Here is a 26402-nt window from a genome sequence, read left to right on the forward strand (position 1 = left end):
CCACAAGTGTGTGCGTGAAATATCTCTTCGTTGCCTTCTATATATGTGTGTAAATGGTGATTAATGTGTTGATGTACACATGTGTGGCTCGCTTTAATGTTTTTGTTGTTGCGTGATTATTTACTAACAGCCTAGTGATGCTTAAATTCGCCACAATATTAATAACAAAAAAAACTATTATTAAAGTCCAAAAGATGAAAAAACGCATAATATGCATTTTTTCATGTATTTCTCTTATTGAGAAATTCTTCTTTTTATTGATGCAATCTGAATATATACTTAACTCATTCCATAACAAGTTTGAGAATTACCTGTGTATACTTCACACTTCACTTTTCAAGAAAATGGTGTTGGTTCAAGAACAAGGTTGTTGTTTTAAGAACAAGGGTGTTGTTTTAAGAACAGGTCGTTCGTTTTTCAAGAACAAAAAAGTAAGAACATGAAAAGCTTGAATTGAGTCCGGTGGTGCTGGATTTTAGAACGGCGTTTTTCTCCGAGTGTATGAGTTGGATAGGCAGATGTCGCTGTTGTGCTTCATTTCACTTATAAATGTAATGGCGAAGTAGCGACATCAGAACGTGACCTACATTAACTGCAGAGCTAGTGGATAGTACTCTGACTTTCAAACCATCTGTACTTAATAAATAAAGTAATGCAAACTCTAGTTATTGTACGTATATGCACACAGACGCATTGATGCACCTCAAACAATGCCTACAATATATGCCTTTATGGATATATGTATCTGTGGCGTTAAAAAAAAATATGAGGAAGTTCAGCCTCTGAAGGTTGCATGACATTTATATTCACAAACGTAGCGTACTTTTGATTTATTTAGTATGTTTGCATATTTGTTTGTTTTCTGTGACGAAATATTTGATGAGACAATTAACCAGGTATTGCAATGTAAATTCAACTCAAGTGAATAACTCGAAAGTTATAAACCGAATTAAGAAATATCTTTAAAGGCTGAATTCGGCTGGCGTTGCAAGACGTTACTGACCTAGATTAGGTTGAATTGGCCGGTCCGTGAGGACCTCACATACACTGAATGAGTCCATAGTGTTCTCATAAGTTTGTTTAACGACCAAACTGAGCTATCAAAAACCAGAACGTATGTTATAAAATAACTCTGTCCACTTGGCAAATACTAGAAGCTTTCTAGGACCTATGCCACCTGCCGCTTCTAGAACTGCTAACTGTATCACTGCTAATATCTGGAGTCTTTGCTTGGCGAGCGCAGGGCGCGAGCACAAATCATGCTTTATCGTTTCCTCCTCCAACCCGCACTTCATATATCTTCTATCACTAACTTGGCTTAAGTAATTTAAAATCATTTGACACCAGAATTATCCTGCAGATTGCCCGTCATGAGCTTACAGTACTCTATATTTAATGATAAGAGTAAATTTGTTATTCTAAGGTTGTAAGACCTGCATATGATCACTTTACAGCCCGGTGCTTGGGTCCACGCCTTTCCTGCTTGGCGTAGCTTTCAGCCTCTCTTAATCTCGTCCAAAGTTATTGCGACGTCTATGGCATAAGCTTGTGGATCCAATTGAGCAGGAGGGTTGATGCCAGGGTGCAGAAAGGGCAGAAAATACTATACACGTGTATACTGATAGTTCCAAACTAATAGAAGGGGTCGGGTCTGCTGTTTAATGCGCCTATCCAGAAATAACCCACTCAGCATTTAGGTGATTCAGTTTTGAATTTCCCTACATATCAATTCAATTTGATTACTCTTTCTGACTAAATAATGAGTTATCATACAATTGAACAAAAGAAATAATCAAATATGAATACTTTTGATGATGAAAAACTAAAAAGCATTTTTCGATCACTTTTTGGAATCATTTTTGAAGTCCTTTAATGACTAAATTTTAATATTTCATAAAAACTAACAAAAAGAATAATCAAATATGCTTACCTTTGATGATCAAAAACTGAATATAGTTTTTCAATCACATTTTGGAATCATATTTGAATCAAATGTGTTTACTTTAGGTGATCAAAAATTTATAATCATTTTTCATTTAGCTTTCTGAATCTTTTATGAATATCAATCGCAATGTGTTTTGAATTCGAAATCAAAACAAGACAGCCTATACAATTTTTGTGATAGCAGCATAAGTGTGACAAGAAAAAATTTAAATATAGGTACATTCGATTATTGAATACAAAAACAAAAACGTTTAAACAGCAATATATCGACACTCTGATGTTTGGGAATGTACCCAGCCTTTTGTAGCAATATAGGAGTATTACATATATGATGAATATATTTGTTGACTGAATAATGAATTTTATACTTGTTGAAATTTTACTTTTCATTAAAAATTTTATTTTTTTCACATACACATATTTTTTCAATCATGAAGCTAAGAAAAAATATATAAAAATTTTATTAGTTATGCAAAAGATATTCTTCAAGACAAAAATAATGTAATGCTGCTCGTGAACGAAGATTTCCCCAACCATTTCTCCCCTTCAGCTTCCCAGAAAATACATAATGATTGGACAATACATAGGCTGTGAGCTATTTGAACCCCAGGTAACTGAAACTCTCTTGACATACCTGGATACGGCTTCAATATTCAATTATTCAAGAATAATCACATTTATGCTACATTTTTCTCCCGACAATACGTTAATTTTCGAACACAAAATGCTTTTAAATTTGAACGTTTTTAATCATCTTGGGGTATGATATTTAAATATTTTTTTGATCAAAATTTTCAAAAAATGCTGGCTGGGAAGCAGATTCAAAGGCTGCCAGATTACAAAGTATTCTATAGGAAATGAACATACAAAATAAATCAAATAAATCAAAATTATTTGGAAAATAATCGTTTCGACAAAGGCATAAAGAAAAAGTAATCACTCGTATCGTACTTCTTATTCGAAAGCTCTACAAAACTTTTTGAAAAATTGTTTTATGGTGAAGGAATACATCTTTTAAGCCCATAAAGGCTTGGTTTCCTCGGAAAATAGTGCCGCTATATTACGACACTGGTCTATATATTCACCGTCATCAGCGGCACCGCCTTATTGTAAACTTACCCCGCCGTTCTGAAGGATTTATGCCGAATGTTTTCTGCTCATTTGGCAGGTTTTTGATGGTTTTTCATATTTTTTTTTTTATTATTGTGTTTGGATTTTAAAGAACATTAAGAGCTAAAAATATTATTACTTCCTTTATATTAGGTCGGTTGAATGTTTGTCCGCTTTTCATACAAATCTTGCAATCGATTTTTAAGTAACTTCTCATTGAGCTACAAACATGAAACTTTACACATAGGTTAGAACGCCGTGGCAATGCAACAAAAAGGAAAAAATTTGTTAGGTGGGCACGGATCGAAATAATTAGATAAGAATTTGAAAATTTTCAAACCAGCTTTTAAGTAACTTCTCGATGAGCTAGAGACTTGAAATTTCAAACTTAATTCAGAGGTCGATGGCAGCCGATGACACGATACAAAAAGATTCCCTAGGGGGCGCACGGGATGAGATATTTTGAAAAATCGTACGAAACAGGGAATTTTGGGATTGATTTTTATGTAAGGTCTCATTGAGCTACAACTGTAAAACTTCACAGACGCCGAGAAAATTTAAGGAAAGGAGAAAAAATTCCGTTAGGTGGCGCGCGGATCGAAATATTTAGATAAGAATTTGGAAATTTGGTGTTTTGAGATCGATTTTAAAGTAACTTCTCATTGAGTACAAACATGAAACACCAGAGACAGGTTAAGACACCGTGACAAAGGAACAAAAGGAGGAAAAAAATCCGTTAGGTGGCGCACGGATCGAAAAAATTAGATAATAATTTGGAAATTTGAAACCGGGTTTTAAGTAACTTCTCGATGAGCTAGGGGCTAAAAATTTAGAGCTTAATTCAGAGGTCGATGACAGACGATGACACAATACAAAAAGTTTCGCTAGGGAGCGCACGGACTGAGATATTTAGAAAAATCAAACGGAGGGAGTTTTGAGATTGATTTTTATGTAAGTTCTCATTGAGCTACAAGCGTAAAACTCAACAGATAGGTTAAGACACCGAGAAAATGTAAGAAAAGGAGAAAATAAAAATAAAATAAAAACTTTTATTTATTTATTTTTAAATTTTGACATAGAAATTGCAAAAATATTTATGAGAAGTAAAAATATAAAGGTGGAGCGCAATTGATTGACTAATAATATCTCCTTTCCTACCAACTTTCCAATCCAAGTAATGTGCGCTCCACTTTAAATTTTTACTTCTCATAAATATTTTTGCAATTTCTATGTCAAAATTTAAAAATCAAAATTTAGCAAGAATAATATGTCTTTATATAAGGAAACATTTTTCGCTGATTTTTGTCCATTTATATAAAGGAAGTGCTTAAATTTTTTTTATTTTATTTTTGTTTTGAAATGTTCACCGCTTTGAGTATAGCGGTGGGATAAAACGTTAATGAACGAGTTTCTACCGTCATGACGGCCGTAAGGCCCGAGTTAAAGTTGACGTAGTCATAACGCCATAGTCATAACCATATTTTTACTTATCCATATCAAATTGGCATCAGTTATTCGTACCTTAACCTAAAAATCGTGAAAATTTCATAAAAATGAAGAAAAAAATTACAAATATATACCACAAAAAATAAGTCTCTTAGTCAAAACGTATCCGAAACAATAAATAAAATCTACAAAAAGTTAATAAATTCTCCAACTCAAATATTTTTAGGTTATAGATATGGCGAAAAACCAAAAACCAATTGGTTGGCTTTGGTAGGGTTATGGCTTTAGCGTTATGGTATGGCACCATTAATCGATTACATTGATTTACATATCTGGTTATGGTTAAGTCACCATTAACTGGCCCTTAATGTTTTCTACCCTGCCGCTATATTACGTTACGGTAAACTTCAACGTCTTGTTAGTTTCCACACAACTATTTTTACATTGCCGCTTTTTTGACAACGTACTCTACCGCTATGTAACGACCGCTATATAGCCGCACCACTTTCGAGGAAACCAAGCCTTAAGGACGTGAGGCCCCGTTATAAAGATAACTAGACCTTATTTATGCATTCCAGTTTCGCATCTAAATTTCGTTTCATACACACCCAAGGCAGTCTAATATGCATACCTACACATAAATACATTTGAAAGTAAAATAATTAGTTTAGATTTATCTGTCTAATGCATGATTTGTAATTAAAATGAAAAAGCTTGTAATTAAAATTAATGAAATAATTAAAATGTATTTATAAGAGAGCTTTAGAACGTGCCTGTAACATATATTGTAATAAATTTATATTGTACATGGCAATTTTTTTTATCCACTCGTCAAGTTTCACCACTTCGTCAGTATTTGTTAAACCATTGTTCTTTTTTCCCATTTTTGAAAGTAGACGTTGATATAATCTGATTTCGACCATTGTCAATACCAATATGTCGTCGACGAAGCTGTAAAAGCTGCTAACTCCATCCACCAAAAGTTCACAGCAAAAGGAAAAAGCTCTATTGCGTGACAAGTTAAAATGTACTGAAATTTTATGGAGTTACCAACTTTTCATAGTTTTCTTTTACAACCATATGCAGAAATTGTCTCCCATTACACCAGGGGTGGGCCTATTTTCGGCTCCTAAATCAGTTTCAGTGCCACCGAGTGCTAGGTGAGACGTTTGTGTGTTTTGGGGTCTTAGGGGAGTAAAAAAATACATTGGAAATATCGTACGCTTCGTCTCAAACGATATTCATCGCAAGAAGGTTGCGGAAACACTAAAAAACTGAAATGAAAATAGTCTCTCTCAACCTCGAAAACCAATTCCCAAACTGTGTTGCAATAGTACGAAAACAAAAACATACATTTTTTGGCAAGAAATACGAAAAACGGAATAACCATAGACTGAAGTCGACTTTATGTTAAGCAGCGCATTATTGACATTCATTTCGCCTTCACATACATTTAATTATATGCAAGCCTGTTCATTTTGCAATATATTCATAAAAGTATTTTTAAAGTAGTAGCATTAGAGGAAATAGTAGTACAAAAACGTACTAATGCACGTTTCGTGTACAATCGTGGGAAAACGAAACCCTTTTCAGACTTGTTGGCAGTGTTGCCGTGAGCCTAGAAACAAATGTATCAGTTTACAAATAAAATAAGGTACCAATCGCATAAACAACGACTATTTTTACCAGTTTTATTATAAACATAATTGATTTCATTTACAAATTTCAAATTATGGAGGAATTTTAAAATTTCTTCAGCTCACATACATATATCGTTAAATCCACACTGCAAAAATTGTTGGAGCATGTGTTGCATGTGTGTTTAATATACGGCGACCATTTTTCTAATTTTAAAACTTGCTTTGTTTATGATTTGAATCATAAAGGAACTTTTAAAATTACAACTGAAAATTCAGTTCGAGTTGTGAATCACAAAAGCGACATTACATATTTGTGGCCTTTAGTGCGAGCGAAGCCGCCGGTAAACGCTAGTTTATCCTAAAACGCTTAATAATTTGAACATAATAAGAGCAGTGGCAGCCCTATTTTCCTCTCTTTACTCTCTCTTTATCAATCTTATGTATTCTTCGCCCCACATACCTGCACTTGATCGTCCCTCACCAAGCACTTAAATGTGCAAAGCGTGCCCGTATGAGCAAAAGGCTCATACGAGCCGTTTTACCCATCGCTGCATTACACCATTATCAAAAAGTCGGTTTAAGTTAAACGCGGAGCCTTTACCGCATCGTTGACGATCTCAATTTATGCTCCGGTTATGGTGTTAATGGACTCTTGGTAAAGTATCGGCGAAAAGTATTGATACTTTACTCAGTACTTGGAAAAACGCTTCAAGTACGAAATACTCGAGTATTTTTTGGAAAAGTATCGATACTACTCACTCAGCACTCGTATCGTTCTATCACTATGCACCCCACGTACGTCTCAACTGAAAAATTAAGCGCCGGGCGTATACGTAACATTTTTTAAAAGAGTTACATACATAACATACATACATATGTATATATGTACATTCGGACATACTAATGAAGCTAATATAGGCGTGTTAACATGAAGAAGAGAAATTGTAATATTTTCGATTGTTTTAAAATGTATATGAGGACTGCAAACAATAAATGTGCATACATACATGATAAGTACATATATACGATTATATAATAAATTTAACAATTTATATTATTACTAGCAAACCCGGCAGACGTTGTTCTGCCCTAAATTTGGCCTATCTGCATATATTTTAATAAGCTTTTTCCGTCTAACTCTGCCCTACCCCTCTACGCTTTTTCCTAATCTTTTTATTCACTCCTCCCTCCGTCTTTTTCGCTTCATCTCCGTCTTCGTCTCATTCTATCTCTTTCTCAGTCTCCTTCTCTCTTTTCTCTTCTCTCAGGCTTTTCTCCTTCTTCTTGATCTCTTATTGCCAGTCCCAGAAGCTGGTATGTATTTTGTTCCAGTTCCATTCCGAGTCTCAGTCCCAGTCCCACTCCGAGTCTCAGTCTCAGTCCCAGTCCTAGTCCTAATCCCAGTCCCAGTCCGTCTCTGGTATACTTCCCGGAAAAAGCATCGTAAATACTAATATAGGCAAATTTATATACGATATTTCAGGTAAATCGAAAGGTCGTATGTAAATAGGTATGTGGGTATTATTAATTCTTGTCTTTATTTCGGCTTCGCATGCATATTTATCAGTTTTGCCAGGTTGATGTGACTAAATCGAATATCACAATGAACTTTAGAGCTCTCAGCAACAGTTTTCATTTGTTATCCATAATACACACACATCCTAGGGGTACCCGGGTCCACGTTTTGGGCTATATCTCGAGACCCTAGCCTCCCAGTTGTATGAAAATTATCCTGTACTATAGCCCTCATCAACAGCTTTCATTTGATATCCATATTGTATAAACACATTCTAGGGGTACCCGGGTCCACGTTTTGGGCTATATCTCGAGACCCTAGCCTCCCAGTTGTATGAAAATTATCCTGTACTATAGCACTCATCAACAGCTTTCATTTGATATCCATATTGTATAAACACATTCTAGGGGTACCCGGGTCCACGTTTTGGGCTATATCTCGAGACCCTAGACACGTAGCGAAAAAAAAAGGTAGACGTTGGCCGATTCTCAGACCTACCCAATATGCTCACAAAATTTCATGAGAATCGGTTCAGCCGTTTCGGAGGAGTTCAGCCTCGAAAACCGTGACAGAAGAATTTTATATATTAAATATGTAGCAAGTTTGTTTAACAAATTTCAACTTTACCTAATTTCCATATTTAATGCATAGAACTTTTTTTATTGTACAATGCGCAAGCTCAGCTCGTTTAATTTGTTTGCGAACAAGCCAGTCTTTATCTTATTTTATTTGTTTAATTTATCCGTTGATGATTTGCTTTTATGCACGACAGAAGTTTTTATATAAGTTTTTTTTTTTAACAACAAATAATACTTTGTACTAAGGACTTATTAATGTTTTGTTGATTATCCGTCAGGAAGATAACATGTTGTAACAAATTTTGGGGGATTCCGTTTATTTTGCACATTCTGCTAACGTTCGATCGCTGAACTGTCGAATAAATAACTCAAGTAAATGTTTTCATATATTTAAAAGCAATGAGGGCAATCCCCGCTTAATTCATACAAATAACTACAATATTCAGTATTGCAAAATGGTCTCTATTTAGACTACTTTGGAAGTAGTACTTCACAATAACAATTATACTTCACTAATAGCGTGTTTAAATCAAACTGATCCTGAATCCGAAGCTTGCGCTGCTTTTATACTCTCGGTTACCTCGTTCGCCCATTTCTCCTAAGGTCTAGACGTTTCACGAACAAGTCTTCTAGAACAGTTGTATCTCATGCTTGGTTATTTAGCTATATACATGTATATCCGTAGTTTATGTTTTTCTTCTAGCTATATGCGTGTGTATGTGTGAGTAACAACTTCTGCTCTTAGCTGCCGGCTACATATACATACATATGTATGGAGATATTCTCTCTGCTTCAAGCTGCTGGTTATGTGTATGTAATATTCTTCGTTGACTTGTGTGGCAGCTTGCTTTAATGTGTACATGTACGCAAACGTCATTATAGCTGTGAGGTTGCATTTTATTTTGCTGTGTTAATTTTGCGAGTTTTAAATTATAATATATAAATTGTAATACTAGTTTGTGACAAAAATAAGTGCGAAAACCTAGAGTTCATTTTAATACAATTGGTTTGCTTTGAAAAGTTGAGATTTTGTGAATTTTAAAGTTTTTAATCAATTTCTTATTATTCATTTTGTGTTTGCCGAGTCATTGTGCATTTGTGTTTTTGTTGCAATTTTGATTGGCATCTTTTCACGTTGCAATTGTTTTTGTGCGCACACTTTTTGTTTTTCTCGCTATTTACCATTTACTGTCTTCGCATCTGTTTGCGTCGCTTTTTAAGTGTCAAGTGACAGTGGCTCTAAAACTGCTAGCTACCGCTAAGCTCCCAAACTTTCAGAGTTGCTTTTATATATAACCTTTCTCATTCTCAGTGCTATTTCAACTGTTTTTTCTTTGTAATTTACAAACATATCTTTACCATTTCTATATTCTTATACTAGTCTATTTTCATTATCTTTCTATAAAAAATGACTTGCATTTTCAAAAACTGTCAGGTAAAAAGCGAATCCGAACGTTTTGTCTCTTGCTGGCTTTGCGATGGGCTCGCTCATGGAAAGTGCGCGGGACTGACGGCTAGAGTTGTTGACACTGTCAATGATGAGGAGAAGGGAGTACGTTGGTCATGTATTAAATGCAGATCAACTGATATTGACCTATTGAAACTGTTTAGACAAACACGAAATGCGTTTTCTGAAATTGCTAAAGAGTTTTCCATAATCACGGAAAAGTTCAATCAATACGATAGCTTGTTCAAGTCTTTCAAGTGTTTGGATGAGTTACCGCATTGTTTAAATAGAAATAAAGACAACCGCGATAATAAAAAAACCCACTGAAGATTCACCTAACGCTTTGAATCTTAATCCTGCTCAGAACATTAATCTTCCGCAAGTGGATCTCATAGACTTGGCTTCCCTAATCCGCAAGCTGTGGTTCCATCCACTTCGAAGGCCGCGGAAAAAACCTTAGAGTCTCAAACTGTAACTTGTGAAACTGTAACTTCTCAATATGTTACTTCTTATTCAGAAGCACCGGCTAAGAAGCTGGTTGCAGTCCCGCTCAAAAAATCGATTTTTGTATCTCGCTTTGACAAAGACACTTCCGTTGATGATATCAAGTCTTATGTCACTTCGAAAATTAAGGCTGGTGGCATGACTAAGAAAATTTAAATTTAATTACGAAAGAAACATTTCTTCATTTAGAATTGATGTCTACTCAAAAGATTTTGATAAACTTTTGGACAGCGCATTTTGACCGCCAAGGGCTTTTGTTCGCGAATTCGTGCATAAGACTATTGAGATTATTCAAAATGTAGCAAAAATTCCACCTCAAGCATTTGCTATCAAAACGTTAGAGGCTTAAATACTAAATTAACTGACTTATATTTGAAAACCATTCACTGTAACTATAATATTATTGCTTTTACCGAAACATGGCTGAAACCCAATGTTTTAAATTCCGAAATTTTTTGCGGTGAGTATCAGACCTATAGAAATGACCGCTTAAATAGGACCGGAGGTGGTGTCTTGCTAGCTGTACATTCCATCTGCTGAAGATGTTAATTTAACCGAAGTTGATTCCATCGAGTTTAAATGCATCCGAATCTTACTAGGCCGGGGTCATATTTACTTAGCCGTTTGCTATATTCCACCGTCTTCTGATCTATCAGTGTGTTTGCACCATATTTCACTGTTACAATCAGTCAATTCGATGATAAAGCCCACGGACTCAATGATTGTTTTAGGCGACTTTAACCTGCCACATATATCTTGGAATATCGTTGTTCACAATATTGTCCCCGTATCATCCAAGATGCATAACAATGACTTTTTGCAAAACGTTTTACATTTTAATAAAACCATTTATACTTTATTTGAAAAACATGTGCCCAAACGCACATGCTCGTACATTGAACCAGTGCAAGCCTGGTTTAGTAAAGAGCTAAAAGCTTTAAAAAATAAGAAATCACGTTTATTCAAATTATATAAGAGAACCGGTTTACATTCTGATTATGCACAGTACGCTATTTTCCGTCATAAGTATTTTGAACTTAATAAAAAGTGTTATAAAGCTTACATATGTAAAATTAAAAGAAACATTATTTGCAACTCGAAGTCTTTTTATGATTTCGTAAATTCTAAACGCAGATTTAACGGCTTTCCTTCTGCCATGAAGTTTAAAAATAGCATTTCCAGCGACAATCAAGAGATTGCAAACTTCTTCGCTCAATTCTTTTACTCTAATTACTCTGCTGTGTACGCCCAAGAGTATACTCTGTGCGCCTTCTAGACATCGAGGGGGCAATGTCTTACCGGGGGCAATCGAAAGAGCTCTGGTGGGTTTAGGAGTCGAGGCGGCTCTGGTTGAATTTATTAGCAAACTTCTATGCGGCAGAATTGTCGCAGAGGAGTGGGGAGGGGCCATAATTAAGAGGAAGGTGTGCAGGGGTACGCTACAGGGGGTATCCTATCTCCTCTCCTCTGGGTTGTGGTAGTCAACGAGCTTCTTGTGGAGCTGGGAGTCAATGGGTGTCGGGTGGTTGCCTATGCAGATGACCTCGCTATCCTAGTCAGAGGCAAATTTCTGGGCACCGTGCGCGATGTTCTGCAGGGCTACCTGGATACTGTGGCTAGGTGGGCTGAATCATGTGGATTGGCGGTCAACCCGGGAAAAACGGAATTGGTTCTTTTCACAAGGAGATATAAGATGCCCGATTTCAGAACTCCCTCGATTGGTACTTTCTGATAGGGTTAAATATTTGGGGATTCTTTCGGACAAGAAACTGTCCTGGAGAACCAATGTGTCTTTTGTCAAGAGCTAAATTTAAGCCGCAAGTTTAAGTTGGCTGATCACTGCAGTGTATTCCAAGCGGAAGTTGCTGCGATTAAGGATGCGGTGGATGGAATGCTATCCAGTGCTAGTACGGTTAGGAAATTTAACATCTACTCTGATAGCCAAGCGGCTATCAAGGCCTTGAGCTCAACTACAGTGCGATCGAGGGTGGTCTGGGAGTGCCTGACCCCGCTTGCGATTGCATCGAATTATTTTACAATTAAGATTATCTGGGTCCCGGGCCATAGTGATATCCCGGGTAACTGTCAAGCGGATCTCTTAGCCCGCATCGGTATAACTGAACCGGATGAAGATGGTTGTAGGGATTTCGGGATCCCGCTGGCCACCTGTGGATTGCTCCTCCATAGCTGGGCCTCGAGTCAGCTCAGTAAACGTTGGGCGGACACCACGTCTTGCAGGGTAGCAAGATCGTTCTGGCCGAAAGTGGATGGCAGGAGGTCTGCTGAAATAATTGGGTTCACTAACGCTCACCTATCAATGGTCATTGGGGTTTTGAGAGGGCACTGTCCCATGGGTATCCATGCGGTACGTCTCAAAATACTGGAAACTCCATCCTGCTGCAGCTGTATGGAGGATAATGAGGTGGAATCACCAAATCACTTTATGCTTGATTGCCCAGCTTTTGCCAGAACTAGGCTCACTTGGATCTCCCGAGGATTTATCCAAAGTTGAGATCGGTATCTTTCGGAGCTTTATCGTTGCTACCCAACGATTCTCTAAGTAGCTAGATCTAAGTCACCGTTATTTTTGGTGTATGTGGTATCACAACGGACCTTCGTGTTGTCCAAGTGAGCTATCCTTATCAGGACAGCTACCACCTAACCTATCCTATCCTATTCTACTCTGCTGTGGTTGATTCATTACCTACAAACTATCCGTATGAGCTCCATTCTAGTAACTCAATATATGCCCCACTTTTGTTGCCTGAGGATGTTCTACTACATCTAAAGACCCTAAAAGAATCCTTCAAATACGGTCCCGATTTGATCCAAACATGTTTTCTTAAAAAATGTACGGAATACATTTACCAGCCCCTTACTGATCTGTTAAACCTCTCTTTAAAAAATGACATTTTTCCGACGGCTTGGAAGGAATCTTTTCTTATCCCACTCCATAAAAAAGGAAGCAAGTCATCTATTGAAAACTATCGTGGAATAGCAAAGCTCTCCGCTATCCCTAAGCTTTTCGAAGCGATCGTTACTAATCACCTTACATTTTCGATTTCTACATTGATAGGTAGTTCTCAGAATGGCTTTTGTTGAGCCAAATCAACCACAACCAATTTGCCTGAATTTACAACTCACGTCTTTAATGGGTTTAGAAACAATCATCATACCGACGTTATATACACTGATTTCAGCAAAGCATTCGACAAAGTACGCCACTCATTACTTGTTTATAAACTCGAATTGCTTGGTTTTCAACCTGGCCTAACTCGTTGGATCTCCTCCTATCTTTGCGGTAGAACTCAAAGAGTCATTTTTAAAAACATTTGTTCGAATGTCATCGATGTTCCCTCCGGTGTGCCTCAGGGCAGCCATCTCGGCCCTATTCTGTTTTTGCTCTTTATAAACGATGTTTCCACAAGTATAAAATATTCTAAAATTTTAATGTATGCCGACGACGTAAAACTTTTTAAGTCGTACGCGTCAGTTGAAGAACGTTCTGTACTCCAGGCGGATTTAAATTGTTTAGTTACTTGGTGTAATGCGAATTTTATGCCTCTCAACATAGAAAAATGTAAATCCATGTGTTTTTCACGTGGGAACATACAGCCAGCTTCCTACACAATTAATGGCCAAACTCTGGAAAGCGTTGATGTTTTTGTCGACTTGGGAGTTACAATGAATTGCAAACTTAGTTTCAACCCTCATATTAATGCCACAGTCAATAAAGCGAGAAGAGTTTTAGCATTTGTGAAAAGATGGGCAAAAGAGTTTAGTGATCCTTATTATAAAAACCCTTTTTACATCATTAGTGAGGCCGATATTAGAATATGGATCGATAATTTGGAATCCACGTTATCAAGTTCATGTGGATAGACTAGAATCAATTCAAAAACAGTTTTTACTTTTCGCCTTGAGAAATCTTCAATGGGACTCTCCATATAATCCTCCTCCTTACACTAATCGGTTAAAACTAATAAATCTTCCTACCCTTGCAAGTCGTAGAGAAATGCTAGGTGTACTCTTTATGGCTAGACTTTTAAATGGATCGATTTTCGAGTTTCAAGGCATTATAAACCTATAATTCTTAAACAATGCAGAAGCAATTTCCAACTACACGAACCTTTTCTATGTTTGTGTGAAGATTATAACTCTCACTCGAGAATAATTGATGTTTCGGACTCGCTCTTTGCCATAAAAAAGACGGTTCTATCTTCTCTTAATAATTAAAAAATTATATTTATACTTTTAATCTATTGTATTTTGTGAATCTATATTTCTCAGCTGATGAGTTTCTCTGTAGCTGAGCGGTTTTAGATCTCGACGCTTAAGAAGCCACTGCCTCCCAAAGACTCGGTAACAATAAAAATTATAAATTATAAAAAATAATAATTAGAATTAGGATACAAATAAAAAGAAAAAAACTATGTATGAATTAAAAAAAAAAACAATAACAGGATTAGCCTGGTTTCTTCAGGTTTCTTCATCGGGCCACTTGAGGGCATTGCGCTGCCACATCGTCCGAGAAAAAAAAAAGTGACTGCTTGACTGTTGTGATTATTTACTAACAGCATAGTGATGCTAATATTCGCGGCGTACGTATTTGAGCGTACGTTTGAAAAATGCTGCCTTCTAAGTGGAGAATGTGGCAAATCCATTTTTGATCAGCTTCCCGGAGAGCTAGATTCTTGAAACTTGGAACACACATCATTGTTATCGGGAACAATTTAACATGAGTGAAAAAGCTTTGCTAGGTGGTTCAGGTATCGTGAAAATTCTAATAAACGTTCTAGCTTGGAAATTTAGGATTTTTTAGGTTGTAATATTTACGATAAAAGAGTTTCCGAGATGAGATGGGAATCGAGGTATTCAGAAAGTCTATTTACAAAATGTGGAATATTGCGACCGCTATTTGCATATATTCCGGTAGTTGAGAACTTACTTCAGAACCCTATGGAAATGCAACATAAAGTAAAAAAAATGGCTAGGCGGGTCAAGGACCGTGAAAGTTCACAAAATGCTCCGACCCTGAAAATTTCGGATTTTTGCGTGTTCAAGGAACTTCCCGATGACCAGGGGCCTGAAACTTTGAAGGAAGCTTTATTAAGCTATAATTTTAAGCACAAACTATTATATTGGACAGGCATCAAGATATTTAGAAAGTCTATTTACAACAAGGGGAACTTTTCTTAAGGAACTTCCCGATCATCCAGAGACCTGATACTTTATACGAAACATTAGGCTCTATTATCTATATTTAGGGTAAACGAGTTTTCTAAATGGGACAGAGACAGGACTCAAATTTTCGCTAGGTGGTTCAGGGATCGCGAAAACTACACAAATCGTTCGAACTTGGAAATGTTGCTTTCGAGTTTTAAGGAAATTCCCGATAGCCCAGAGAAAGTGCATGATGTAGTAGATCTATTAAATACGGGTTTATCGTACAAACGACTTTGTGGAAATAAGTCGGAATAGAAAAATGCAGGCACTCTGCATGTTTGAACACAAACTAGTCCCTCAATTTTTAAGATATCTTGACGGGTTTATTCCAATATCTGATTAATCATTTGTGGGAACCGACCGCATAGCACTTAAAGGGCACAACGAAATACATACTGAACAGGCATTTTTTGCTAAACTGTCACAAACCACGACACCCTAGCAAACAACTGCTTGGTCTAGTCCCATCTCCACGGGGGTTAAGGGACTATGATGAGATCCAGCACCTGCCAATACATTCGTTTGGTCCAGACAAGCATAAGGAAGCCCTAGGTAAAATCCACACACCACACAGAATCGGTAAACGCCTTTGCCAGGAGGCGTCCGGTAAACCTCAATGTTAAATATCTTACTCTTGCAGAAGAAGAAATCATACTACTAAGGGACAATGAGTCAATCCGGCGGACCTTCGTTCTGGATACTGTAACAGATTAAACTCCTGCTGGCTCAGAATCAACCTCGACATACGTTATGTATGTCCTGCATGCAATGTATCCCCACATGCCACTAACCATCTCAATTGTAATGTGGAACCTACGCATCTAACACCAATTTCTCTTTCGTCCGTCTCTGTTGAAACTGCAAAACAACAACCGGATCGCATCACTATAGCATATACACATCTCCCATATAACTGATTTTTCGAATAAGAGGCTTTTTGTCATTTCCACCTCATTTTATTAGCTGGTACCTTGAAATTTTACAGGATGCTTACATAAAAACGCATACATAGTTCTCTGAGTAAAATTTCAAAATCGGTCATGTCTATCATTGTGGATAAAACAAGTGTGATATCTTATCCGTCAAATCCCTGACAGGATGTTCAATATGGCGACGCATATTATTATCAGCGGGTGATAGAAAGAGATACAGAATGAGACAGACATAATCAATGAAAAATCAGGTGATCCATTCTATTTGTAATTTTGACGTTTATGCAGAAGTTATCACATTTGTCTTATCCACAATGATGTATATAATACACATGCATATATCCTATACAACCGATTTTTCATATTTTATGAATTTTTAAAATTTTATTAGATTATTGTTCAGCTCCATTCATGAAAGGCCTTCGGCACAGACGAATACAGTCCCGACTTTACTTGTATTATTGCAACTTGGTTATATAACCTCCGATTTTAAAAATTTTTGCATTTTAAGCGGGGTCGCCCCTCGGCAGTGTTTGGCAAGCGCTCCGGGTGTATCTGCCATGAAAAGCTCTCAGTGAAAACTCATCTGCCTTGCAGATGCCGTTCGGAGTCGGCATAAAACATGTAGGGCCCGTCCGGCCTATTTGTAGGAAAAATTAAAAAAGGAACACGACGCAAATTGGAAGAGAAGCTCGGCCTAAAATTTCTTCGGAGGTTATCGCGCCTTACATTTATTTATTTTATAATTGGAAGAGACCGGCCTTTACAATTTTTGTTTTTGACGCTCTCTAACTTACTGGGACCTAACTCAATTAAAAATTTGCTAATGGCCCAAAATATGCCACAATTAAAGTCAACAATTTAATTCTTTTATTATTTTGATTATAGCTCTTAATTTCGCTCAATTACGTAGTTTTCTATTTATTACCAACAAATTACTATTTTACGACGTTGTCGCAGTACACAAACCCAATTAGCAATCAATTTTAAATTTAGTCTGCAATTACGTGAGCTTTTTATCAAATAAAGCAAAAAGACGTTTAGTGCTACAACAATAATCGCACACTTTTTTATGTATCAACTCAATAAAAGGGACTATTCAGCAAACGGAGAACGAACTTACTTCTCTCCCATATGCGCTAAAAGAGTTTTAGCTCCCATCCAGCCTTATTTCTAGGTATATTGGAGTTTACTCTTTTTAAGTTAATAGCACCCAGGTACGGAAATTAAGCATGCCGCCTTTTCGGATTGATACCAAAACTTGTTTTGGAGTCAAGATGGAGGTAGCGTGATCCGCCTTTAACACCGAAGGACGTGCATTCAAGTTCCGGCCGCAGCATCATCAAAAAAAAAATTTTTTATGATTTAAATTTTATTTTCAGAATAGTTTCTTTCATCACTTCTTGGGTATAAAATTCACATAATTTTGGTTTTTATACGGAACAACACCACAATGTGCGGTTTATACACCAACATTTTTTGTGTGTATATTAGGGTGGGTCGATTTGTATGGACGAAAAATAACCGATATCGCGCCATCGATTTTTCGATAGGATTTGGGCTCAGGAAAAAAAAATTCCACTACGCATACCCAAAAAAATAATTTTCGAGCCTGCGAAATTTCATTTTTTTTTTACCTTTTTCGACTTTGATTTTTAAGGTTTTTTTCATGACCTACTAAAAAAAATTTCATGAATCCCTGTCCGACCCAAAAATGTCCGCTAAAAATGTTTTTGATAAGAGTTTTTTGTCCGCTTATCGACAACATTTTTAGCGGACATTTTTGGGTCGGACAGGGATACATGAATATTTTACAATCAAATGAGAATTATTTTAGTAAGTCATGAAAAAAACCTTAAAAATAAAAGTCGATAAAAAGTCAAAAACATGAAATTTCGCAGGTTCGAAAATTATTTTTTTGGGAATGCGTAGTGGAACTTTTTTTCCTGAGCCCAAATCCTATCAAAAAATCGATGGCGCGATATCGGTTAATAAATCGACCCAGTCTAGTGTGCATAGTTTTAAAAGTTAAGATTTTTGAGTTAGCTCCTTTTAGATCTGTGTGTCGATGTGTGAACTAACAATTTCTTTTTTTCCATATTTAACTTTACCAAATATTTATTTACATACATATTGTACCGAATTTCGGGAAATTCTGCTTCTTTGCAACCTTCTGCTAACGTTCGTATCGCTGAATGGTTGAATAAATAACTACAATACTCTGTATTGCAAAATGGGCTTTATTAGATTACTTTGGGAGGAGTACAATTATACTTCACTTCACAACTGATAGCGTGTTTAAATCAAACTGATTAGTCATGCCTCAGCTTACGCTGCTTTTATCATCCATCTATCATCCATTTCTCCGAAAGCCTAGTCATTTCGCGAAACTGTATTCCAGAACAATTGTATCTCTTGCTTGGTTATTAACTATATTTATAGTACTATATTTGTAGTTTATGTCTATCTTATAGCCATTTGCGGGTGTATGCGTGAGTACTACTTCGGCTGATGACTACATCTGTGTGTGAGTTATCTCTTCGTTGCCTTGTATGTATGTGGGTAAATGATGGTTAATGTGTTTAGCGTGCTTTAATGTTTTTGTTGTTGTGCATTTATTTAGTGATGTGAAAATTCGCCACAATTCTCTTCCAATTTGGGTCGTGCTCCTTTCAATTTTTCCTACAAATTGGAGGGACACAATGTACTTGTTTTATGCCGACTGCGAAAGGGATCTGCAAAGCAGATGTGTTTCTACTCAAAGCTTTTCATGGCAGAAATACACTCGGAGTGTTTGCGAAACATTGCCGAGGGACGACCCCCTGGGTAATTCTGGATAAGAATGAGTTTAATCTGCCATAGTATATAGAACAAGAAAAGCCATGTTCCCACGCGCAGCTCCTTGAGAAGTGTAGGCACTATATGTTCAACTTCTCATTTCCAGAGTACTTCCGCCTCGTTATGTAGAAAGTAGGAAATCTAAGTGCGAAGTTTTATAAGGCCTGCAACCTTCTTCAGGGAGGGTAATGTAGTAGATTTTGTTTTTTACGTGCCCAGTAGTATTCATTTATTTCTCCCCAAGTGCTGCCAGAAAGTGACTTTGATTGCAACCGCTGATGCATGTATGTTGAAGCAGATAACCCATAAGTTTTGGGTATTCTAACGTTAAGCCATCACCCTATCGGCAGGGGCTTACGGCAACAATATTCTAAGCCTCTCAGCTCGCTGGGGAACGAATTTCCCTATCCTGCTACCCTTCCACAACGATGCCCAGGTTGCGGAACGTGGACTGAAAGTCGGGGTTACTCATGAGCGTTATGGTTTCTTGCCCGGCCGAAAACGATTTTCCAAAAGAATTTTAAGTAGAAAACATCCACGTCGACCTCTATCTGATTCAACCTCTTCCCCTGTCTCACGTTTTCCCTCTACTTGTTTAATAATAAAAATTAATAGAGGCAAGAAATCTACCATCAGAAAAAAACACCTAAAATTAGGAAAACATTTTCTATAAATTGCGGAAAATTTTAATTGAAGTAAGAATTTCTACTTTTTGCCGAAAACCTTGCATTAAATTGAAGAAAATTTTGTCTTCAATTTCAAAAATACTTGAATTAATATTTTTTACAATATTTTCGAGGGAGTTCAGTCAATAAGAGCACTCGACTGGAAAGTTGGGCAACTCGATGGATGTATGGAAAAAAACGGAAACATCTTTCCGTATGACAAAAAAAATTCAAAGGTTCGAAAAGTTCGTCAGAGTTAGTGTTTGTTGTTGTTGTAGCAGTATTTCGTCCCATCCAATAGTTTCTATCACTCACAAATTGCCATCAATATCCTCTAATGGGCGCCCGAGGAAACTTGCTGTTTTAACAGGATTGGACCAAAGAGATAAGGGTGTTAGAGGCGTTGGTTTCACATTGCAATTGGGAGGATGGTTGGTGTCATGTGAGACAACGCTGCAAGCAGAACATACGTTGGGAATTTCGGAGTTGATTTTCGATAAGTAAGAGTTTAACCCGTTACAGTACCCAGATCGAAGTTGAGATAGAGTGACGCGCGTTTCCCTAGGGAGAGTGCGTTCCTCCTCTGCTAGTTCTGGGTATTTTTCTTTGAGTACCGGATTTGCCGGTCAATTCCATTTATTGTCTCACATCATGGAGCATTGTCTAGTGTCTGCTTACACTCTTGAGCATTGTATTGAGTGTTCTTGAGTATCTTCAAATTTACATTGCTATCCAACGTGTAATATGCATGAAGAACGCTTATAAAACCAAGTATCTATTTCAACCTCTCCTTGTACCTCTACTCCTATCTCTTCCTTGACCCTTACCTATAATGCTGTTAGACAACTACCTACAACTCTACCTCTACATCTACTTCTACTTCAACCACTTCTTTTCCTTCCCATTCGCCTTCCTCTTTCCTTTTTCTTATCCATCTACCTATCGTATAAATAGTCCTTCATATATAGTATATTGCGCATTTATCTTTTCCCTTCTAATGAACGTGGAACCACCCGCTTTTCCCGGCTCCTATATCGTTGAATCCGAGCCAATCAATTAAGGAGCAATCCGAAATAATATCGAGTATCACTCTTAATACTGAGTGTAACAGGAGACCTCAGAAGTCCAAAGGTCTTTTTGCCTTTGTTTGCGCTCTGTTGGAAGTCTTTTCGGGGCCTCCCTAGGACGTTGATTGCATCAAGCAGGGGGTCCTTGCAGAGCTGCTCGTTGGCTGTGTTTAAACCAATTAAATTGGGGAAGTATTTAAATATCATTCACCAAAGGGCAGATTGTAACGGCATCAACAAATCATGATAAATATAGACTTACATATTTAAGAATGAAAAAAGGAGTTCATCAACCCATGCCCGTTCGTCCGTCTGCGTGTGAGCGCATTTAAACTCTCCCGAATTTTCGAAATTTTCGAAAATGTGTTTGATATTGGTTTGCATAGTTTCAGTTACAAAAGCAAAATAGACCATATTAAACATCCACGTCGATTACATAACGCTACCGACTGTCCTACACAAAAAAATACTGAGTGTGACGTTCGATCAGGACCTACATTTTGGCGAGCATGCAGCCGCAATTGTACCTAAAATCCAGAGCCGTAACAAAACCCTCAAATCTTTTACTGGCAGTACTTGAGGCAAAGGCAAAGAAACGCTCAAAGCCACTAATATTGCAATTAACCGGCCTCTGCAGGTCTGTCAAAACGCCGCGCTCAAAATTGCCACGGGATGTCTTATGCCTCCAGAACATCATCTACACATTGAGGCGAAAATATCCCCCCATAAAGAAGAGAAATGATGTGCTGGAAAGTTTCTGCTGAGTACCCATAAAACTGGGAATCCCAAAATACGTCTGATTGAAAAGGCTCCGCCTCCCAGGAACTTAGAAAGTCGTCACCGTAAGTACAGTGAGAAATTCAGCACAAAGAGGCACCCAGAGATATCCGCAAAAAATGGCTATAACAACAATTGCCCAATTGCGTTGGAACAGCAGGATTCCTAGGACTCCTGTTTGAATATAACCTATTTGATGGGGCGAAGCACTAGGTAAACGAATGATGATACGATACTTTGGCATATCGACACCTTTATGGCGATACTTTTTGCATCGAGTATTTCGATCGCAGTATCGTATCGAAATTTCGTTAAAGGGGGCGGTATATATGTTTAACTCCTCTAATTTGTTTCGCGAATCGAAAGAAATTTTGCGCTGAAGCTGCAGGCTCTTTTATTTAAAACAGGCTGACAATCTCACAATCAAAATTTACAATTATCATTCCTGGGTCAGAGTTCTTCTCATGTCGCCTTGCTTCGCTTTGACAGCGTCATACGTATAGAAAATTTTAAATTTTTCGCTTAACATTGCACAACTTACATACATAAATCGCTTTGCCCTATGCGCCTTGTACGGTTTAGGTGCTAATCGATACTATCGGCTACCCGATACTTGTAGAGCGATAGTTGATATAAATACCTTATCGATACTGTAACTAGTTTTGGGGGATTCCGATTATTTTTCACCCTCTGCTAACGTTCGAATTGCTGAACTATCGAATAAATAACTCCAATATTCAGTATTGTAAAATTGTCTTTATTTAAACTAGTTTGAGGGTAATACTTCACAATAACAATTATACTTCACTAATAGCGTGTTTAAATCAAATTGATTATTATTCCTGAGCTTGCGCTGCTTTTATACTCTCTGGTCCCTCGTGCGCATATATTTGTCCTAAGGTCTAGACTTTTCTCGTATATGCCTTCTGGAACAGTTGTATCTTATACTTGGTTATTTAGCTATATGCGTGTGTATGTGTGAGTAACAATTTCTGCTCTTAGCTGATGACTACATATGTATGTATGTTTATGTGAAATAATCTCTTTGCTTCAAGCTGCTGGTTATACATATATATGTGTGGTTGCTTGATTTAATGTGTACATGTACATAAGTGTGACTGCTTGCTTTAATGTGTACATGTACATAAGTGTGGCTGCTTGCTTTGTTTGTTGTTGTGATTATTTACTGACATCATAGTGATGCTAATATTCGCCAGAATACTTTGAATTCGATATCTTGTCCATGCGAAGCACTGCTACAAAAGCAACAACTCATAAGACTAACGAAAAGCATTTAAACTTAACTTCCTTAACACAATTTATTACTGTTATTTTTCAAACATTAACCATAAGTTTAAATTATTTAAATCATCTTTATTAAGAATGCATTCACGTTCCATTTTTAAAATATATGTGACCCGGCCTATGAAAAGGTGGCTTATGACTCAAAAAATAAATAGCGAGAAACAGCTGTTAAAGATAAAAAAAACTATCGAAACCAGAAAAAAAGTGGAAAAATTTTTTTGGGTCATAAGCCACCTTTTCATAGGCCGGGTCACATATACATATGTGCTGCAAATAAATTAACTGATTGATTAAATTAAGATAATAAATACTGACAAATACTCAGTGATTACTTAGAATGTCGTGTGCTTTAGCGCGATATACCACCGAGGAGATTAAGGCTGAGCTTCTTCATTAATTTTTTATACTATTTTAATTTTTTCTAAAACCCTGGCGATTCCTGCAAGTTTTATAAAACGTTTGCACTGTTAGTCGTATGTTAGTCATTTATCTCACTAAAAGTTTAAAAATTGAATTGATTCAATATTTTTTTCTCTTTATTTATTGAATTTTTATTTATGTAGCGCAAATGATGATGCTCAATCGTAAGTACACAAATTATGTTTTTTAATACAAAATAATTTTTTTATTTACAAACGAAAAAGTAATAAAGTTAACGAATTAAACAAGGTTTGCAGCTAAGTTCCAAAAGCAATAAAAGATATCACTCCTTTTTTTTTTTAATCGAATTAAAGCCACTTCTTTTACATTTAAAATTCGAATTGCAAATTTATGCGGAAAAATGCACACGATGGGTTAAATTACTTTGAGGGCTTTGATTACGGAATTCCAAAATAGTAAATAAAAAACAAAAACAAAAGTGTATTGAAAACTCCCAAATTTGTCATTCAAGTAATACGTGTCAAGTTCTTGAAAATCACAAATCACTATAATTTATGTATGTGGGTCTTACATGTGTATTAGTGTTGTACGGTTGTGAGTTTTTTAAAGCCGGGTCGTTTGAGTCTGGGTATTTCTGCTACTTTTTAAATTGTTGTGATAATTATTTTATCATTATTATTGTTATGATACATTTTTTCTTAATTGAAAAAATTGTTAATTCGAATAGAAGAAAGAACAAATTTAGACAACTGCCAAAGCTCGTTGTATATATCCATTTCGGGAACTGCTAAATTCCTTCATCGGCAACGTTTAGGCGCCGCTGCTATAACCATTCAGCTATCACAGCGGTTGTTTGTTTGTCTTCATTATCTGTACTTCTATTTTGGTTCTTGCCAATTGATATTCACAGCACTGCAACATCCGTTGCAGAATGGATGTGAAAATTGGAATTGTTTCATGGCAATGATGTCATTTTATTGACACTTTTTCCCTGTGCTCTGGGATTTATTAACAATTTTTGTTGTTATGGTTCTAGCACAAATATGACACTATGACATCATTCCATGAAACAGTCAACAAGTCCAATTTTCACATCCATTCTGCAACGGATGTTGCAGTGCTGTGAATATCAATTGGCAAGAACCAGAATAGAAGTACAAATAATGAAGACCAACAAACAAACGCTGTGATATCTGAATGGTTATAGCAGCGGGCCTAAACGTTGCCGATGAAGGAATTTAGCAGTTCCCGAAATGGATCTATACAACGAACTTTGGCAGTTGTCTAAATTTTTTCTTTCTTCTATTCGAATCTAAATTTTTTTCAATTTTAAAAAAATAAATATATCATAACAATAATAATGATAAAAAAATTATTGTTAGGCCTTGAGCTCGATTGAAACCCGCGATCTTAAAACTGTTTAACTTAAATTCTTTTTTTTTAATTATTTTATTTTCAAGTTTTTAGTTTTTATTCAATTGCACATTATTTCTCATTCTATTTAGTTCATTTAGTGCCTCATTATTACAAGGACTCTTTCGTGGCAATTTTTTACAATCTAACTCCTCAATACATAATCCCTCTAAAGACTTTACTCGACTCAGCGCCACGTATGATTGTCCCTCCTCGAACTGCAAAATATTTTGATGTCACTTCTACCGGACTGTATGTAATATTTGTTCCAAATATGAGCCAAATCGGACCACAAATACCATTTTTTGAATATCTCGATCTTTGCGCCACCTAGCGGCATTTTTTTCATAGGTCACTTTCTATTATTGTATGTATTATGTGTTCCAAATATGAGCCAAATCGGACCACAAATACTATTTTTTTGAATATCTCGATGCTTGCGCCAACTAGGGGCGATTTTTTTCATAGGTCCCTTTCTATTCATGTATGTATTATGTGTTTCAAATATGAACCAAATGGGACCAAAAAACCACTTTTTGAAATATATCCATCCATGCTCCACCTAGCGGAGTTTTTCCTCTTTTTATTGCATTGTCATCGGGTTCTGAACTATATTCCAAATTTCAAGCTTGTAGCTTATCGGGAAGTTAAATTTAAATTTCAATTACAAAATTCGTAAACAACGCTCGCTACACTGAGTCAAGCTAAATAAAACCGTTTAAAAAGGCGTGAGAACCAAGTACTCGTGAAATTCAATGTGTACATATGGCGGCCGCCGTGGTGTGATAGTAGCGTGCTCCGCCTACCACACCGACTATGCTGGATTCACACCCCGGGCAAAGCAACATCAAATTTTAGAAACAATCTAGACATTTAGGCAAGCACTCCGAGCACGATGCAAATTGGAAAAGAAGCTCGGCCTAAAATCTTTTCGGAGGTTAGCGCGCCTTACATTGATTTCTAAATTTTTTGTCTCTGGAACTCGCCCAGGGCTTATAGTTAACCCACAACAGAAGAAATTTTACCAGAAAGGAATACTTCCGGCCTTTTTGATAAGAGCTTCGTTGGATTATTATTGGTAGCAACCCATATGGTTTCATAATCCGCTTATTATCGCTAACGAATAATTATCGGCTTCTTACTGGTTTCTTATCGCTTTGTCATAGTAGGGTGGTTACAGATTAGTCATCGATTTTATATTACACTTAGCAGATTCGGTAGGTATTGTTCTGCCCTAGCTGCACAACTTTTAATAAGTTTTACCTTTTACTCTCCTCCCCCCTCTCTCCCCTTGTTCTTTATCTTTTATTCACTGTTGTTGTTGTTGTATTAACGATAAAGACACTCCTCTCTTTCTTCGTCTCTTTCCACCTCTCCACTTTTCCATCCCTTCTTTTCTCTCTAGCTCCCTCTCCTCCCTCTTCCGCTCAATCTGTTCCTATCTCTTTTTCTTCGTCTAACTCTATATCTTTTTCAGTCTCGCTTTCCTTACTCCCTCGTTTTTTTATTTCCATCCCTTATTCCCAATCCCAGTCCCGATTCCAGTCCTAGTTCGACTCCCAGCCCCAGTCCCGGTCCCAGTTCCAGTCCCTCTTCCACTCACAATCCTACTA

The 26402-nt window shown here is 36.8% G+C and overlaps 2 protein-coding genes across 14 annotated transcripts in view; one reads left to right on the top strand and one right to left on the bottom strand.

Moving 5' to 3' along the window:
* Rbpn-5 (Rabaptin-5) overlaps positions 1–26402 on the bottom strand; it is a 371253-nt gene that overhangs the window by 278023 nt on the left and 66828 nt on the right. Inside the window, exon 8 of one of the 5 annotated variants that reach the window (XM_067772284.1) lies at positions 8972–9139. The exons of 3 other annotated variants lie outside the window; for them this stretch is intronic. In XM_067772284.1, the coding sequence (XP_067628385.1) occupies positions 8987–9139 (153 nt within the window). In that variant the 3' untranslated portion in view covers positions 8972–8986. Of the gene's footprint in view, positions 1–8971; positions 9140–22802; positions 22947–26402 lie in introns of those variants that run through there. One more of the 5 variants, XM_067772285.1, reaches the window with a different exon arrangement.
* Positions 1–26402, top strand: part of Treh (Trehalase) — a 342181-nt gene that overhangs the window by 254086 nt on the left and 61693 nt on the right. For 5 of the 9 annotated variants that reach the window (XM_067772273.1, XM_067772276.1, XM_067772277.1 and 2 more), the window contains exon 3: positions 23559–23579. The exons of the other annotated variants lie outside the window; for them this stretch is intronic. In XM_067772273.1, coding sequence (XP_067628374.1) covers positions 23559–23579 — 21 coding nt within the window. The remainder of the gene's footprint in view (positions 1–23558; positions 23580–26402) is intronic. 9 annotated transcript variants of the gene reach the window in all.

Source organism: Eurosta solidaginis, chromosome 3, assembly GCF_040869045.1.
Source record: "Eurosta solidaginis isolate ZX-2024a chromosome 3, ASM4086904v1, whole genome shotgun sequence".
In the NCBI taxonomy this organism is placed as follows: Eukaryota; Metazoa; Arthropoda; class Insecta; order Diptera; family Tephritidae; genus Eurosta; species Eurosta solidaginis.